This window comes from Mytilus trossulus, chromosome 1, assembly GCF_036588685.1.
Source record: "Mytilus trossulus isolate FHL-02 chromosome 1, PNRI_Mtr1.1.1.hap1, whole genome shotgun sequence".
Taxonomy (NCBI): domain Eukaryota; kingdom Metazoa; phylum Mollusca; class Bivalvia; order Mytilida; family Mytilidae; genus Mytilus; species Mytilus trossulus.
In genome coordinates this window covers 73,337,353-73,353,972 of record NC_086373.1, presented here as the reverse complement: position 1 = coordinate 73,353,972, position 16,620 = coordinate 73,337,353, and the positions used below count along the sequence as shown (strand labels likewise).

The 16,620-nt window shown below is 33.2% G+C and overlaps 1 protein-coding gene across 1 annotated transcript in view; it reads right to left on the bottom strand.

Annotated features, from left to right (window-relative positions):
* LOC134684438 (guanylate cyclase soluble subunit beta-2-like) overlaps nucleotides 1-4,178 on the bottom strand; it is a 33,178-nt gene extending 29,000 nt beyond the window's left edge. The window contains exon 1 of the mRNA XM_063543725.1: nucleotides 3,688-4,178. Within this exon, the coding sequence (XP_063399795.1) occupies nucleotides 3,688-3,690 (3 nt within the window). The 5' untranslated portion in view covers nucleotides 3,691-4,178. The remainder of the gene's footprint in view (nucleotides 1-3,687) is intronic.
* Nucleotides 4,179-16,620: the final 12,442 nt, after the last annotated feature.

The window sequence follows — 16,620 nt, the reverse complement described above, 5'->3', positions numbered from 1 at the left end:
TCTGTATTACTGAAAAATTTTTACACCAGGGATTTCGATATTACAAACTATTCAAAACATTTACTAAATTTTATCATCGGTACAAGGACATCATTCGTAAATATAACTCTACATGCAGACTTCTTATACGTTCAGGTATTTCACATCCAATCTTTTATGGTAATATTCTTTATAAAGCACAAACATGTCAGTAATCACCTCAGAAGCTAACAAAACCTTTAAATAGACTTATTAAGAAGGGATAAAGTTACGATACTGTTGTCAGGTCATTAAAGATGGCATATTTTGGCTTTAATATTGATTCACTTATAGGGTCTTTGCATCCGAACTAAACACATTTATTTAAAACCCAGTTGGTGGCATGACACGGGTAGTGTTCTTCTCATATATAATGTGATGATATGATACTATATCCCTAACTGGAGTGGTTGTGCCTGATATTCATATGATGAATACATAACCTTTCAAACAGTGTAATTGAAGTCTGGAGCTGGCATGTCAGTTAACTGCTAGTAGTCTGTTGTTATTTTTGTATTATTGTCATTTTGTTTAGTTTCTTTTGTTACATCTTCTGACATCAGACTCGGACTTCTCTAGAACTAAATTTTAATATGCGTATTGTTATCCGTTTACTTTTCTATATTGGCTAGAGGTATAGGGGGAGGGTTGAGATCCCATAAACATGTTGAACCCCGCCGTAGTTTTGCGCCTGTCCCAAGTCAGGAGCCTCTGTCCTTTGTTAGTCTTGTATTATTTTTAACTTTAGTTTCTTGTGTATAATTTGGAGTTTAGTACATGTGTTCTTTATCACTGAACTAGTATACATATTTATTTAGGGGCCAGCTGAAGGATACCTCCAGGTAAGGGAATTTCTCGCTGCATTGAGGACCTATTGGTGACCATCTGCTGTTATGTCTGTTATGTGGTCGGGCTGTTGTCTCCTTGACACATTCCCCATTTCCATTCTTAATCTTACTACATTTATACATGTGAATGTATGCAGCTGTGCAATTAAATGAAATCATTGCAAAATCATACAAAAAATATTCAAAACTGTGCACTTGAATTTAATCATTAAACATCTATAAGACTGGCATAATTATGCATGCCTAATTAGTCCTATATATGTCCTTTTGAGCATACCCAGTTCTTGAACTATTTGCACTCATTTTACATGGAGAAAGCGCTTAAAAAATAAAAATAATATTAAAAAATTCTGCAATTTACGACGGAGTCAGTGTATCCCAATAAATTCTAAATACTTTTGCACTTTCAATTCTCTTGCAAGCTGACGTCACACAATGTCCTGATATCGATATCGATAACCTTATTTTTAATTTGAATCCGTAAACATCTAGTTTAATGCCTGCTTATTTTAATAACAATAGCATTGTTCTCATTTTTTACTGCGGGACAATGAATAATAATTCTTTGAAAGAGTATATAATACATTATAATCTTGAAAACATTTCTCAACAATATTTTACATAATTTCATTTCATCCAAATTATATTCAGAGCTATAAGTTGCGTTTGAAGCCATCCATTTTGATAAAAAAAAAATATGCTTTTACACGTTTTAAAACAATCTTACATTGAAGGACGTTAACCAAAATAAATCTAATTTTATCCTATAGACGGTCGCAATTCCAAACGGCCGTAAATCATGAACATAGCCAAAATACCAGTACTATTAAGTATCTGTGCAGAGTACTACACTATTTCAACTTAGTTTGTAGGTAAGTACAATGCGGTATACGAAAGGGATTGTGATAGCGATTTGGCTTTTATAAACATGTGTTTTGAAAAATAAATAAAAGCGAGTCCCGTCAAAAGACAAAACCGGGTTCTGATGATGAACCGGCGTGCACCAGACGAACAGAGAAAATTTATAAAGTCGACTTCGTTAGTTGCACCCCAGAGGAACGCTAAGCAATCGTTAAACGCGCGTTGCATAAGTTTAAAGTACGTCCAAATGCAAAGATATACGCTTGGTGAACGCTTTAACTCCATGAAATTTTTATGCAGCTTAAAAATTTTCATCCAGCTCAAGCGTTTGTCTAGCTTATACCTGTACGCTACACGAACGCAATACATACGCTACAAGCTCGTTGAAAACGCTACAGATAAGTTTGAGACACGTTTAGGGCACGTTGTATACGCTTCAAGATCGTTCGACTTTAACTAAAACGTATGCGGGTATGTTCGTAACAAACATTCCATAATAAAACGTCGCAGACACGCCGAAAGCACGGATTATCGTCCCAGATACGACCAGGACGCGTTTCAAATACGTTCAAGAGACTTTTGTTTTTCTTCGTAGCGTGCATTCCATCTACGTTAGACAAACGCCAGCCATACGCCCACACACGTTACTTGAACGCCCGATTAACGCTAAGGTACGCTTCTCGTACGCTTAAATACACGCTTAAAGCGCGTTGTGCACACGATACAGATATGATTGACATGTTGAAAGTATCCAAAATTTCTAGTATTGGTAAGACATTTCTTCCGCCTAAATCTTTTTGTGTAGAAGTTCCATTCAAAGCAAGCTTCAACATGACAAAATTGAACTAAGCACCCAGGAGTTCATAGTGCCAGCATAACGCTGTTGTATTCTAATGTGTTCTGAGTGCCATGTTGTTGACTTGGTTTCATTTTCATTGAAAGCGATATATCGGAATAGAACGAGTTTTTTTCTCACTTTTTGACCCTTCATGTATTTTATATTATGCTTCTAATTGTATTCCAGCTTTAGTTTTTAGTGCTTTCCGTTGTTTCCATGTGTGTATGTTTGTCGGTATTTTTTTGTTTGGAAGAATGTCTGTTCTGTTTAAGCTTCAGTTCTTTTGACATTATCAAAATATCGTGATTTCTGATAATATTTTAAAATTCTCGAATTTCTCTTTGGAAATTTAAATTTGTAGAAAATCCGGTTATGAAGCATATTTGATTATAATATTTGTTGAGACTTATATCATGGAAGTAATATATTTAAAATTTAAATGAGAGTAATATTTAAAATATAATGCTTATATTTCTGGAATTTTGTAATGAAAACAAAATTTTAAGGTTCAGCATAACCTTTTTGCAAATATGGACGTATTTACACGACACATTTCAATCTGACTACAGACAGACCAGTGCATCTTCAAAAGTTTTAGGTCGGTTGGACCTAGATAAGTAAAATTAAAATGCATTTAAAGTTCAAAAACATTGAAAACTTAACTAGATTTTGCTTTTCATTTTTTTCGTTCCTGCAGAAGGTGCCAAAATAAACTAAGTTTGAAATGAAGAACTAGAAGCCACCCTCATATAGTACATGTATTGATTTAAATGAAGAAGTTCTTGATAGACAATAGACATCTGCCAAAAATATGTGATTTTTTCAACTGTGTAACTGAGTGGACCGTATCGAATGAAACTCGAGTGTTTGTTTATTTTGCTATCTCCTGCGGAAGAAAAAAATGCAAATCAAAACATAGGTAAGTTTTTAATTTTCTGAAACATACACTATATATATTAACTTTTATATATTTAGGTCCTGTCATGCCTTAACATTTTCCTAGATGCATCAATTTATCTGTACTCATAGTAGATTTTGTAGTGTAAAAACGGCCATATTTTTCAAACTTTATTAAATGATATACAAAAAAAACTGATATAAAAAATAAATTCACTGACTTACCATCTCGAGTTCGATCCTTTCAATTCTTCTGCTCTTCTAATCCTATAATGATTTTCTAATCCGTAAGATTTCCAATATTGATACCACTACATGTAGTTACGCCTTAACGCAGAGTTGTTTATGTCTCATTAAAGGAGAACTGCTTATTAACATTCATCAAACACTAAAATTAATATCAAGTTTTCCTACTAATGATACAACCTAATAAATCGATGGCATGAACTCCTTTAAATTGCAAGAATCATGGTTCAAGCTGACGATATTGGTCGATTGACCATTTGATTATAATATACTGCAAGTCATTGACACGGATGTTTAAATTCTGTTAAAGGATGCAGCACTTATTAATATATTTATTATATCTATGTGTATATATAATGCACAGATCGCATTAAAAACTAACAATGCAAATGCGACTTTCTTTAGAACATTGTAAAACTAAATAATGATAATACCACATCTATAATTAGTATACATGTATTAACTGCATTCACATCATATTGAGATACCAGACGTAAAATAAATAAAATTAATATCACAGTTTGTCAACAAACATTTTGTGTTGTATGTGTCGTAAAAAGAATATTGCATGTCAGATGCGTTTAATTACTGTAAAAGCTGTGAAAAATATTGTCACTCGTGTGAAATAAAATATAATAAGTGTTTGACTTGTCAACCTGTTTCACCACATGCAGTTATCCAATCAAGGAAAACTTTATTACACTTCTACTAATTGACTAAGAATTAATATCCTGCAATAGAAAAAATAGTAAATACCAGGAATAAAAAAGATGCGCTGAATAACGTCAATGAGTCACAACAAAATAAACACAAATTCAGAAAGATATTGTAATGGCACCTACCCCATTTTTTTATAAGTCTATATGATATAAGAATGAGAAGATGTGGTTGAATCCTACCACGAGAGACTAAATGACGTAGGCAACTATATAGTTCACCATACGACCTTCAACAATGTGCAGAACTCATACCGTACAGCAGACTATAAAAGACTCCAAATTGATAAATGTAAAACCATTCAAACGAGAAAACTATTCGGCAACCCGACTTATGTACAAAACAATAAACCGAAAAACAAATACGATATAAAACACCAAACGACAACCCCTTTACAAATGAATGATATTTTTCATGAGACTAGGGGTTCACTAAAAGTATCAGGAATATGTACGTACGTTAACTGAGTTTGGTCAAAAGGCCCGAGAACACAGTTATTTCGTAGTGCATTTCTTTTAGACAATAAATTCAAATTAAAAAAATCGCACATGCTCTTTCTCAAAAATATTTTTACAGTGTAGTGTCCTACCAGTGAGACAAATAATATCAAAATTATAGAAACTTCTCCCAGCTCTAACTCAAATTATTGACAATTCTGTGTTAAGGGGATGTAAAATTCAGTTTGACAGCTTCAGAACTGGACCAAATCACTACTTAACATAAAGTTTCAGCACCCAAATTTTTTTGACATGTAATTACATCCCCCTACTTAATATTTCATGCATTTAATATAAAGAAATAAATTGGGAAAGTGTATTAAATAAAACATGCAAGTTATACACTGTTTTCACTAGGGACTATATTCGTACCAAAGGACGATAACTGTGTCCTTGGACCTAAAAAGATATATAGTAGTATGAAATTGTTGTTTTATTTTTTGGTTGATAATGCTGAAATTAAAAGTTTTTAGAATTATGCACACCTCCCCATATATATATTCTCTTAGCATTATTTAAGGTTCTCCAAAAAGTAATTTTCTTGAGAAAAAACACATTGCAAAATACAACATCAGTCACTTTGTTATCTGGTTTGCAACATATATATTATAAAAAATAATCAGGAAATGTTTGTTGAAATGTAAGTATCACAAATTTTAAATCATTGAACATTATTTTAATAAATAATGAAAATTTAAGGTAGACAATTATACGCATGTCACAACTATTCAGCAGATACAAAATGACGTGGATGTAAGCATTTATAGTTTACTGTTTGGTTTTTAACCACTATAATTATTAAAAGGAAATCCCAAACCGTAGAAAGTATCAAAGGTGTCGAGTTGATAAAAATGGGAAACAATTTACTCGAGAATGCAAACGACACGCCTGGTTTCATTTCACAGCAACGACGACGGAAGATTTTAACGACATTGACTGGCTATACAGCCCTTCCACGGTCAGGTTTTAAAGTACAGCCTTATAAAATTATGCCTATTACGGCACGTAATAGTCAAAGTTGTGACTGAGTGCGGAAATATGAAGATAGATAGCCTCATATTTAAAGGTAGATCGGGTATCTTTCGCTGTGCATCCCTTGTGGGCATGTTTTAAAATATCTTTTTTTGGTTGAAATAATATTTATACACCGTGGCAAGTATCACTTAACATAAAGCAAAAACGCTAAAATTAAAAGATCAAACTATCAAAAAATCAAAAGTCGTGAGGTGTATTTAAAATTTCAGCAAATATTTTTTTAAAACCATGGGCAGATAATCATATTGAATTTGATATCACAATATTTGTGTATTTTCAGAAATATTAATGAAAAGCTATTCTCTAATTGAATTTCACCCAGTCTGTCGTTTTATGTTTCATAGATAAAGAAAAAACTAAGTTTCTCCTATATTTATAGATTATCGTTGATCATCTCAACGAAATTGATTTTCTCGCTTGAGCGGGTAACGGCGAAAGCGAGAAAGGCAATCGAGTTGAGATGACCAATGATAATCTGTTTATGATCGCTATTTTACCTATGACGACGTTGTCAATTTCATGTCAATTTCATTAGCACGCCACTTGCATCCTTAGTTTCTAGCGAGTAGCATGATATAAAAATTATCACAAAAAAAGATCATAGGAAAAATGCACGAAATAGCGATAATATGTTATAGTTATTGACCAAGCAAGTCGGTATATGGAATTTAATCTGCACAGCACGAGATGACCCAATAACCCGAACGACGTAGGAGTTCGAGTTATTGGGTCATCTCGCGCTGTGCAGATTAAATTCCATATACCGATTTGATTGGCCAATAACTGTTTTAACACATGACGCCATCAATTTACGTGAACGTTTTAGAAATGTTGACGTCAGTCCGCAATCCACGGATCATAGGAAAGTTTCTTGCAGGGTAAAGCAAGGCGAAAATACGACTTTTGGTAAGTTTAAAATTGATAAAAAAATATATATTTAGACTCATTCTAAAATTGCGATTTAATGGGGTTTTTTTTTTTTTTTAATTGTTTCTGTTAAATTTATTCCCATTTTTTTATTTAATTGGTGACGATTAAGACTTTCACAAACTGTGTACTTTCAAATCGGTGTATGAATATAAAAAAAAACATAACTGCAAGGGTTATTGAGTTTAAATCAGAATAATTGCTTTTGAATTTCTTTCCCTCAATGATATGCTTACAGAGAAAAAGAACCGAGGAAGATATTATATTACCTAAATTTCAATCTTATTAAAATAAGTTCTCATCCCTTGCTCCTCGATTTCTTATATGTCGTCGTGTGACATATAAAAAATCGAGGAGCAAGTGATGAGAACTTATTTAAATAAGATTGCCTAAATTTAAAATGTTAAATAAACAGAAAATACGTTTCTCTTTCAAAACCTTTTACTCCCCGCAACCCCCCCCCCCCTTTCCCCAATTTCTTTTTCTCTTCTGTATTACTTTTTAAGACACATCCATCTAAATGAAGTCTGATTGATCTCAAGCTAATCCCCCTGTTTTAAAACAATCTTAAATATTACCAGTCCTCATTAAATTCGATCCTAAAATAGTTCCTTTATATTCGGATATTCAAAAAGTCGTTATAAATTCCATTGAGTCTGAAACTAATCTAGATCAGATTGATTTCTTTATATTCGGATATTCTTAGATACAATTCTTTTTGGGCAGAAATTAACAAAAATTGGTTTTAACTTTCTTTTTAACTTTAAAACACTGATTTAGATTTACGTTGTACACAAAATATAATAAAATAGTTTATGTCCCAGCTTAGATAAAAAAAAATATGAAGGAATGAGAAACCTTTCTTTTTCCTATTTGGAAACTACGATGTTTGTACGAAGTTTAACTTTGTTGTAATTTCAAGGGAGATGGTGGATTCGGGCGAAAAGGTCGTTAACCCTTGGATTTGACAAAGTATCGTGTTTTAGCTTCAAATCGTCAATATTGTCTTTAGTCTCGCTTCACTCGGGGATTTTTTTTAATTTGATAGAACAACGCCCCTTTCAAAATCCTAGAACCGCCCCTAAAGGTAAAAATAGATTTGAACTGTGCAGTTTATCTGAGGTAGTTAATGCACACCTTAGCTGTGCATTATCCAGATTATACCACAGTAAGAACAAAGAGATTTTACTCTTGCCATGTGTTAAATAAATTTATCGGTCGTCCCACTGTCTATATCACTCTGTTCAGCTATTAATATTATTCCATATAATGTCTTTCTGACGTCAAATACGTTGACCCGGCCTTAATAACTTTGACCCGATCTTATCAAGTCATCTTTTGTGTGCTTGTGAAACAAAGAGAACACTGTTGAAACACGCAAATATAGCCCAATAAATCGATTATCAGATTATCTGCATATTGATATTTTAAGGTATGTAGTAATTTATTTTTCAGGGACAAGTGCCTGTTTGATGAGTACTCAAATTGCACCTGTTCGAGAATTCCGTATTCGCAAAAATGAAATACTGATTTTTTGTTTTATTTCTTCAAATATACAGAGCAATTGACAATAGTCCATGCTTATCATTATTTTTTTTATTAAGAAATGGATGTCTGTAATATATTTTTTTTGCATATTTTTAAGAGCATAAGACATGACTTTTTCTGAATGTCACGTAAAGCACTGCAACATTTCCGTAGTACTTATACATTTTTTGTAGGAGTAGTAAGGGGTGTTTACTGTTAATGTTTTGTACATATTTAAATAATTAAGCTGTTTTGAAAGACGTGCATTATGTCAAATCATGAAAATACAATTAGTTTGTTCTCTTAGAAAACTTGTAAGATATACGCTGTTATTTTTCCCAAATGTAAATATGGATTTTCGGTGCAATTGTGGCCCTTTTACGTTAGAAGCAAGCAGTGCTCGCTTTTATCGCATCCTGTAGTCGATAGATGTTTAATAATTTAGAAAAGGGAAAGCCTTTTATTTTTAGAATTTTATTGTTCAAACATGTTTTCAAGGAAAGACACGTGTAATCCATGTGATCCGTGATTTGTTTCGTATTATTTTAATAAAAGAGTTGTCGCAGTACTCATGAAAAGACCGAATCTGGCTAGATGACAGGGAGTCATGACACTATTATTCTACGTAACGAATCTGGCTAGATGACAGGGAGTCATGACACTATTATTCTACGCAACACCATATGCTACAATATTTTCCTGTTATACCACGGCGATGTTTTTAAATGGTTGTCTCTTATTTACCAGAGCAGCCGACTCATTACTAGTACCAGTTTTTAATAATTCATCCTCCGAATACCGGGGAAGCTTTATTCATGTTATAGTTTTTGGGGTCGTGCTACTTATCCATTAAATGGACTTTAGTGTCTTCTGTTACTAGAAGAGCACCTTCTAGTCAAAATTAAAAATGCCAGCGGTTTGAACAGTCTTGTATCGTCATGCCAGACTTCGTTTACTGTTCTTCCCTGGATTGTAACACAGAGTGTTTCTTGATTTATTTAAACCTTTAATTAACCCATATAAAATAATGGTGTTTAATTATTTTTAGATCTTATCAATGTTATTAGAAGTCATAAGTCTAAGCTTTGTCTTTCATCAGCAGAGGTAAAATGGTTTTGCAAATCGGATAAAGATTATTCTGGAATTAAAAATTTAAGTTTAATAAGAACAAATGTACAAAATGAAACAGCACATCCACAGCGTTTTGATCTTGATTATTAGTAAAAAAAAAATAGTTTTCCAAGTAAAGCAAATTTGTTTGCGTTGCCATCAGTCCTTTTCAAAATAATACAACTTTGAATTGTAAATGCATTGCTTTCTAACATGACTATATTTCAGTTGACGAAAGAGGAATGACACATTTACAATCAATCAAATGGTCAAAGTTGTCAAACGCTATACTAGAAAACATTAGAGTCTTTATCATATACATGTACCTGAATGGTTTTACACGTCTAGTAATTTTTGGGGCCCTTTATAGCTTGCTGTTCGGTGTGAGCCAAGGCCTAGTGTTGAAGACCTTACTTTGACCTATAACGGTTTACTTTTATAAACTGTGACTTGGATGGAGAGTTGTCTCTTTGGCACTCATACCACATCTTTCCATATCTACTAAAATATTTGTTTTCATTAATGACAGACAATATCCAAAATGAAAAGAGGCAGACCATATACAAATTACCAACATTTCTTAAAAAGTTCATGATTTTTTTTATTAATATACACGGCCGACACTCGGCTAACCGAGAGATAGGTCGGTTAATCTATATTGAGTATGCGGCTATATCGGCGTTGGGTCTGTTAATCGGGTTGGTTAAACGTCTGTTAAGAGCAAAACTCACAATTTAATGTTAAACTCTGTTAACATCTATGAATCTGTCATGTGTTGCAATTCAGCTGGTTAAATTCCATGCGTTTTCTTTGGAATACTAAGGCTTTTCTACCCCAGGAATAGATTACCTTATGCCGGCGTCACACATTGGCGGATAGACCAGCGTGCACCAAACGTACAGAGAAAACTGACAAAGTCGGTAAAAATATACGTTAGTTGCAAGCCATAGGAACGCTTAATGCAATCGTTCAAAGCGCGTTGCAAAAGTTTGAAGTACGTCGAAATACAAAGGTAAAATTGAGAAAGGAAATGGGGAATGTGTCAAAGCGACAACAACCCGACCATAGAACAGGCAACAGACAAAGGCCACCAATGGGTCTTCAATGCAGAGAGAAACTCCCGCACCCGTAGGCGTCCTTCAGCTGGCCCCTTAACAAATATGCATACTAGTACAGTGATAATGGACGTCATAATAAACTCCGAATTATACACAAGAAACTAAGATTAAAATTCATATGAGATTAACAAAGGCCAGAGGCTCCTGACTTGTGACAGGCGCAAAATTGCGAAGGAGGTAAACATGTTTATGAGATATCAACCCTCCCCTATACCTCCAGCCACTGAAGGAAAGTAAATACGCTTGACGAACGCTACAACCCAAGGAAATTTTTATGCAGCATAAAAAACATACAACATACGCCAACATACGTTTCTTGAACGCCGGATAAACGCTTAGCCTCAGGGACTCTTCTAGTAGGCCCAATACACGCTTAAAGCATATTGGCAGCGTAAATGATTTTTAACACGCTAGAGCTATACGCTGATGTGTGACGCCGGTATTAGTTGTGTTTCAACTTTGTTTTTGGCCTTTTAAACATTTTTTTCGAGCGTCACTGATGAGTTTTTCGTAGACGAAACGCGTGTCTGGCGTAATTATAAGGCGCAAATATCAAACTTCAATCCTGGTACCTATGAAGAGTTTATTTCCGGTATGTATTTTCCTTTGTACCGAGTCATCATTCTCATTCTCTGCCGCCTAAGGAAATGTCTGTACCAAGTTCTAAACCGTGATTCTAAAGAAGAAATAGACATTAGTAATTTTTTTTTATATTAGTGTTGGGTGCTGATTTAATGAGTTACAACAAGACAATTTTATATTCCTGTAAATAACAATAAATGCATAATATTAATTTTATCTTTCGAGTAATGATGTATTCCTATGATATCGTAAGTCATTTAGCGGACTCGCAGTCCGCAAACGTGCTTGTTTTTCTATCGAGTGACCTTCAAGTTGGTGTAGAGAAAGGTTGATGTTGAAAGGTTTGTCTATATGTGTTTGCATTATAAACATATTTCAGTTCATTTGATAAAAAAAATCAAAACATTAGGAAGTTTATTTCTGATTTAAATACTTGTTAACTATGTAAATGACAAATTGGTACAATTCATATCAATTAAACAGAATCCACATGATATATGCGACCATTCTTTGATGAAATTAATATTACTTTGATTTTACATTTTTTTGAATCATTTCTATCAATTTTCAGATTCCATTGTTTAAACTTATGATTCATTGTTCATGTGTTGTTTCCATTTATTCTAGCCACTAATCTTTGGCCTATATCTTTATTCAGATAACACCCCGTATAGCAATTAAATTATACTTGTAATGTCATTCATAACTCTTAACACACCAATTAAAAGACCGAGTTTTATACATCCAACCCATTAACAGACCATATTTTTATCAAAAATTGATTTATGTCACCAAAATACAGTTTTTCGTGTAGAACAAACATAATGCCAGTCCTTTTTCGATGTTCAAAAGATTGCATGCAAGTAAACTCAACCAACTTGTAATTTATGTGTCATTTTGTGTGTGCAAAATGTGATAAATTTACTGATGAGTAACTCGCCTTTTCATTTTATAGATCGTTTATTGAAGCTAGAAAAAAAATAATTACACCACTGGATTCAGTACTCCAAATCATTTTGTCAGACATGAATAGTTTTTATGATATAAATATAATTAAAAAGTTATACAATGAAACATGCTGACCTTGCACTGATGTTCACGAGAACACCTGATTAACAGACTTTAGTCAACCCGATAAACAGACCCACCTCCGATATAGCCGCATACTCAATATAGATTAACCGACCTATCTTTCGGTTAGCCGAGTGTCGGCCGTGATATAATGACGATGAACAGTTAACAATCAAATACCTAGTGGATCGAATGAAAAATGTTTGTGGTGATGAAACATATAGCCAACCAGACAGAAGCTGTAAAGGGCGGATTATGGCTTGCTCATGGCTGATCAAGGTTTTTAAACTCATTAATGCGCCTAATGCTGTAACACATATGCTATACGGAAAAGCCGTATCTTGCACTGTCCCGGGGTGTCATTTCCTTTGATAAAGAAATGACATTTTCTTAAATGATGTTTCAAAAGAACATGAGAACGAAAATACATAGCATCTGTATTCAACATCCATTTTTAATTTAAGTTTGTGAAATGTACGTCCGCTTTCATGAAAAGAAAATAGTTGTAGAAGATGCACTTTAAAATCAACTTTATAAGTTATACAAGAACTAATACAAAAAAAAGGAATTAGCTTAAAAAATCCAGGACATCAAATCTCTGGCTTTGCTTTCTTGGTATGTTGGCGTTTAAAAAAGTTTCCTAAATACAGTAATTACAGGGAGTGAACGCTTTTGGGCTAGCCAGTCATCTGATTTGGGGATGTAACATGTGCTTATGAGAAGTGTACAGATAACTGGAGGATTTACAAGAGGCTGGTATGGGAGAATCTTATAAATAAACTCATCATTTATGCCTGATTACATTTTGTATTTACGCCAGACGCGCGTTTCGTCTACAGAAGACTAATTAGTGACGCTCGAATCCAAAAAAGTTTTAAAAAATGAATAAAAATAAATTACGAAGTTGAAGAGCATTGAGGACCAAAATTCCTAGAAGTTTTGCATAATACAGCTAAAGTACTATCTATTTCTGAGGTAGAAATGTTATGTGAAAACGAGTTCCATGTAAAGGCACTACAAATGCGTTATGCATATAGCAAATATGTGATTCACACAAGTAAGAGTTCCCATGTACGGTTTACCGATTTTCTACCCAATCAATATTCTAAAAAGGCAACTTTTATTATTAGTCATTTAGTAAATTATTTTTGACGAAGAATTCAAGTAAACAATAAATATTTTCGTGAATTTACATGTTTCAATATTTATTTAAAGCCTTACAAATGTGATTTACCATGACAAAATATGAAATACTAAGCGAAATTGTTTGACCAGACCATGTAAATTTTCACTATAATGCATATAAGCATCTGTTTTCAACAACCTCTTATCTTTTTGTACACATATTTGAAGAGAACAAACAGTGTATATAAAGTGCGAATCCAGCTAGTTCATTTTTACTGTTATATGCGGGTATGTCTATTGTAGAATAAAGGATCATGGGAAAACTGTATTTGTTTACGTTTTGAAAATATCAAGTTAAAGGATTTTAAGTTAAGTTTTAACATATTTTCATTGTGATATGTCTTTATAATATACAAACATAGCATTAAAGTTCAAATAAGTGTTATAAAAGCATCATAATATAGCATATCGATTATTGAAAGCGATCCATTTTAACTATAGATGCGATGAATTATCACTGTTAGTGCAGTCATTATTAATGTAGAATTTTCAAAGATGCGAGGAATTTTTATTGTAGAATTATGTGATAAATGCACTTGCAACAAATAAAAAAAAATATTAGTTAATGACTTTAGGATTTATGATACATGTATTTTCAAATTGAAATACAAACTCCTCATTCATTCTTCATCAAATAAATAGCTTTTCAAACTTGACGTACCAAAAGCGATTCTCAAAATGTCATATTGTATTCTTCAGATTACGTTTCTCCTTGATTTTAACTTATAATAGGGAATCACTGGAAGGTGACAGCAGCGGGCCCTCTTAGGCAGTCAGTGGGCCCCTACTTATGAAAAAGTCTAGATCCGCGAATGGATACTACCGCAGAGGTAAAACCATGCACATTTGGGTTATTGTACACGAAATGCATGCTACAATTCATTTTTGTTGATTCTAGACCCTTTGGAACTCTATGTGGGCTATTTCAGCAACTAGGCAAAAAATCCCCAAACTAGATACACGGTTAGATTCAGCATGTCAACGAATGCCAAATATCTGTATTAAGGTGGTACCCAACACTTTCACTAAAATCAATTTGTCTCGTTTAATTTTCATAAAATTTTGACAAAGTGTTTACTTTGACCATTTGACAAAAACATAAAAATTTCAAAAAATTTGAACCAACCATTTTATCAGAAAAAATACACTGGTTATATAGCAGTTTGACAAACACCAATTTTGATCGTTGAGAAGCTTAATATTCTCTTAACAAAGCAACGTAATCAAAACGTTCAGCTGATTTTTACAGAGTTATCTCCCTGTAGTGTTAGGTACCACCTTAAAGGACTTTTGTCTATAAATTTGGACCCCACAAAATTGAAAAAGGGACCAAAAATATAAAAAAAAAAATGCATGCATCGGATACATTTGTTTTTGAAGGCATGACTGCAACAATAGGATGAATATACAAAAATATCTTATTCTTGGGTCTCATTTGGGGGTTCTGTTCCCGGATCCCGCTTACTGTTTTGTCAGATTCCCGTATTCAGCTTATTGTTTTGTCAGATTCCCGTATCCCGCTTATACTATGCAGTTCTAATTTTTCTCCGTGTCCCGCTAGACTTCATTCCCGTTTTTCACTACACAATCATTTGACTTTCACCTGTCACGCTTGCAAAAAATCGGCAATCCGGCGTGACGCTTATACCCAAATGCGACCCACGATTTTACTCTATTTTGACTCATATTAAGTCCATTATAAATATATTAAAAAAGTAGCGTAGATTTTTTTATCCCTTTTTATCCCGTCTCGTTTCGTTTTTGAGCCATATATAGATGTCGTATGTGACAATGAGACAACTCTCCATCCGAGTCACAATTTATAAAAGTAGACCATTATACGTCAAAATACGGTCTTCAACATGGAGTCATGGCTCACACCGAACAGCAAGTTATAAAGGGCTCTAGTGTAAAACCTTTTAAACGGGAAAACAAAGGTGCAATCTATATCAAGATGTACGTAATTAGTGGTGAAGTGTCATGGAAATGGATAAAAAAAAAAATAAGGATAAAGATCCCTATACGCCTTATTAGAAACTAAATGGAATACATTTGAAATAAATGTTATTTCTATTGAATTTATTAGAGTGTTTTAAAACCAAACTTTCCTCCGTAAGTTAAATTTTATCAAATCTTTTTCTTACTTTATCTATTGTTTGAGCAAGTCGGCTAACTTAAGGCTTTACAGCTAATTTCCTAATGCATGTAAAGCAAAACTTTGGTTGGCTTGCTTGCTTTGTTTGTATAATTGTTTATACAAACTTTGTAAATAAGATTGACATTTTTAAACAATATGAATAGGCATAGTTTAACCTGCATTTTTAATATTTGAATTAAATCGGGTGTTATCATAATGATTCACGGTGGGTATGGTTGTCCTGCGAGAGAACGTACTGTGCTGGTGATTCGGTCCTGACGGGTGCTGGTGATCAATGAAAAAATGTAAACAAAGACGAAAATGATGATTTTTGACGTTTTCACTGATAAAAAATGGAAGAAAACAGTTGAGATTTTTCAATTTCGTTTCTTATAGGTTCATATATAAACCATTAAAAAAATGACCCTCTTAACTGTTTCAGTAAGCGTAACACAAAAATGCTTATTTTCAGAAAATCTCGAACTAAAAAAATAAAACAAAAATGCTCATAGAGTCCGCTTTCTATACCGCAATCCACACGACAAAACAATTTTGTGAAAAAACATTGCTATTTATTAAATTTTAGCATTTTCTCAATTTATTCATGTCCTGATACTGTGCTGGTGGGTCCTGTCATGGTGCTGGTGGGTCCTGATACGGTGCTGGTGATTTGGTTGGTCATATTTGAAACAAATGTTACAAAATCAATAAAATTGGGCAGATAATTGTTGTCAACAGGATCTATGACTCCTATTTTAGCTCTTGTGCATCCATTTGGCTGTTTAATATGTGTTTTCAAATGATCTGAACTTGTATTACATAATAACATAAAAGGGCAACATCTTTCGTCCAATATCAGATAACAATATATAGTATCTAAAATAAGTTAAAAATTCCACAATACTATATAATTCATTTTATGTGTCAATTTGTTCGAAAAAAGTCGAAAAGAAGAGACTTTTTTTAATGTCATGATTATATGTCACTTTCTAGATCTATGCTTAGC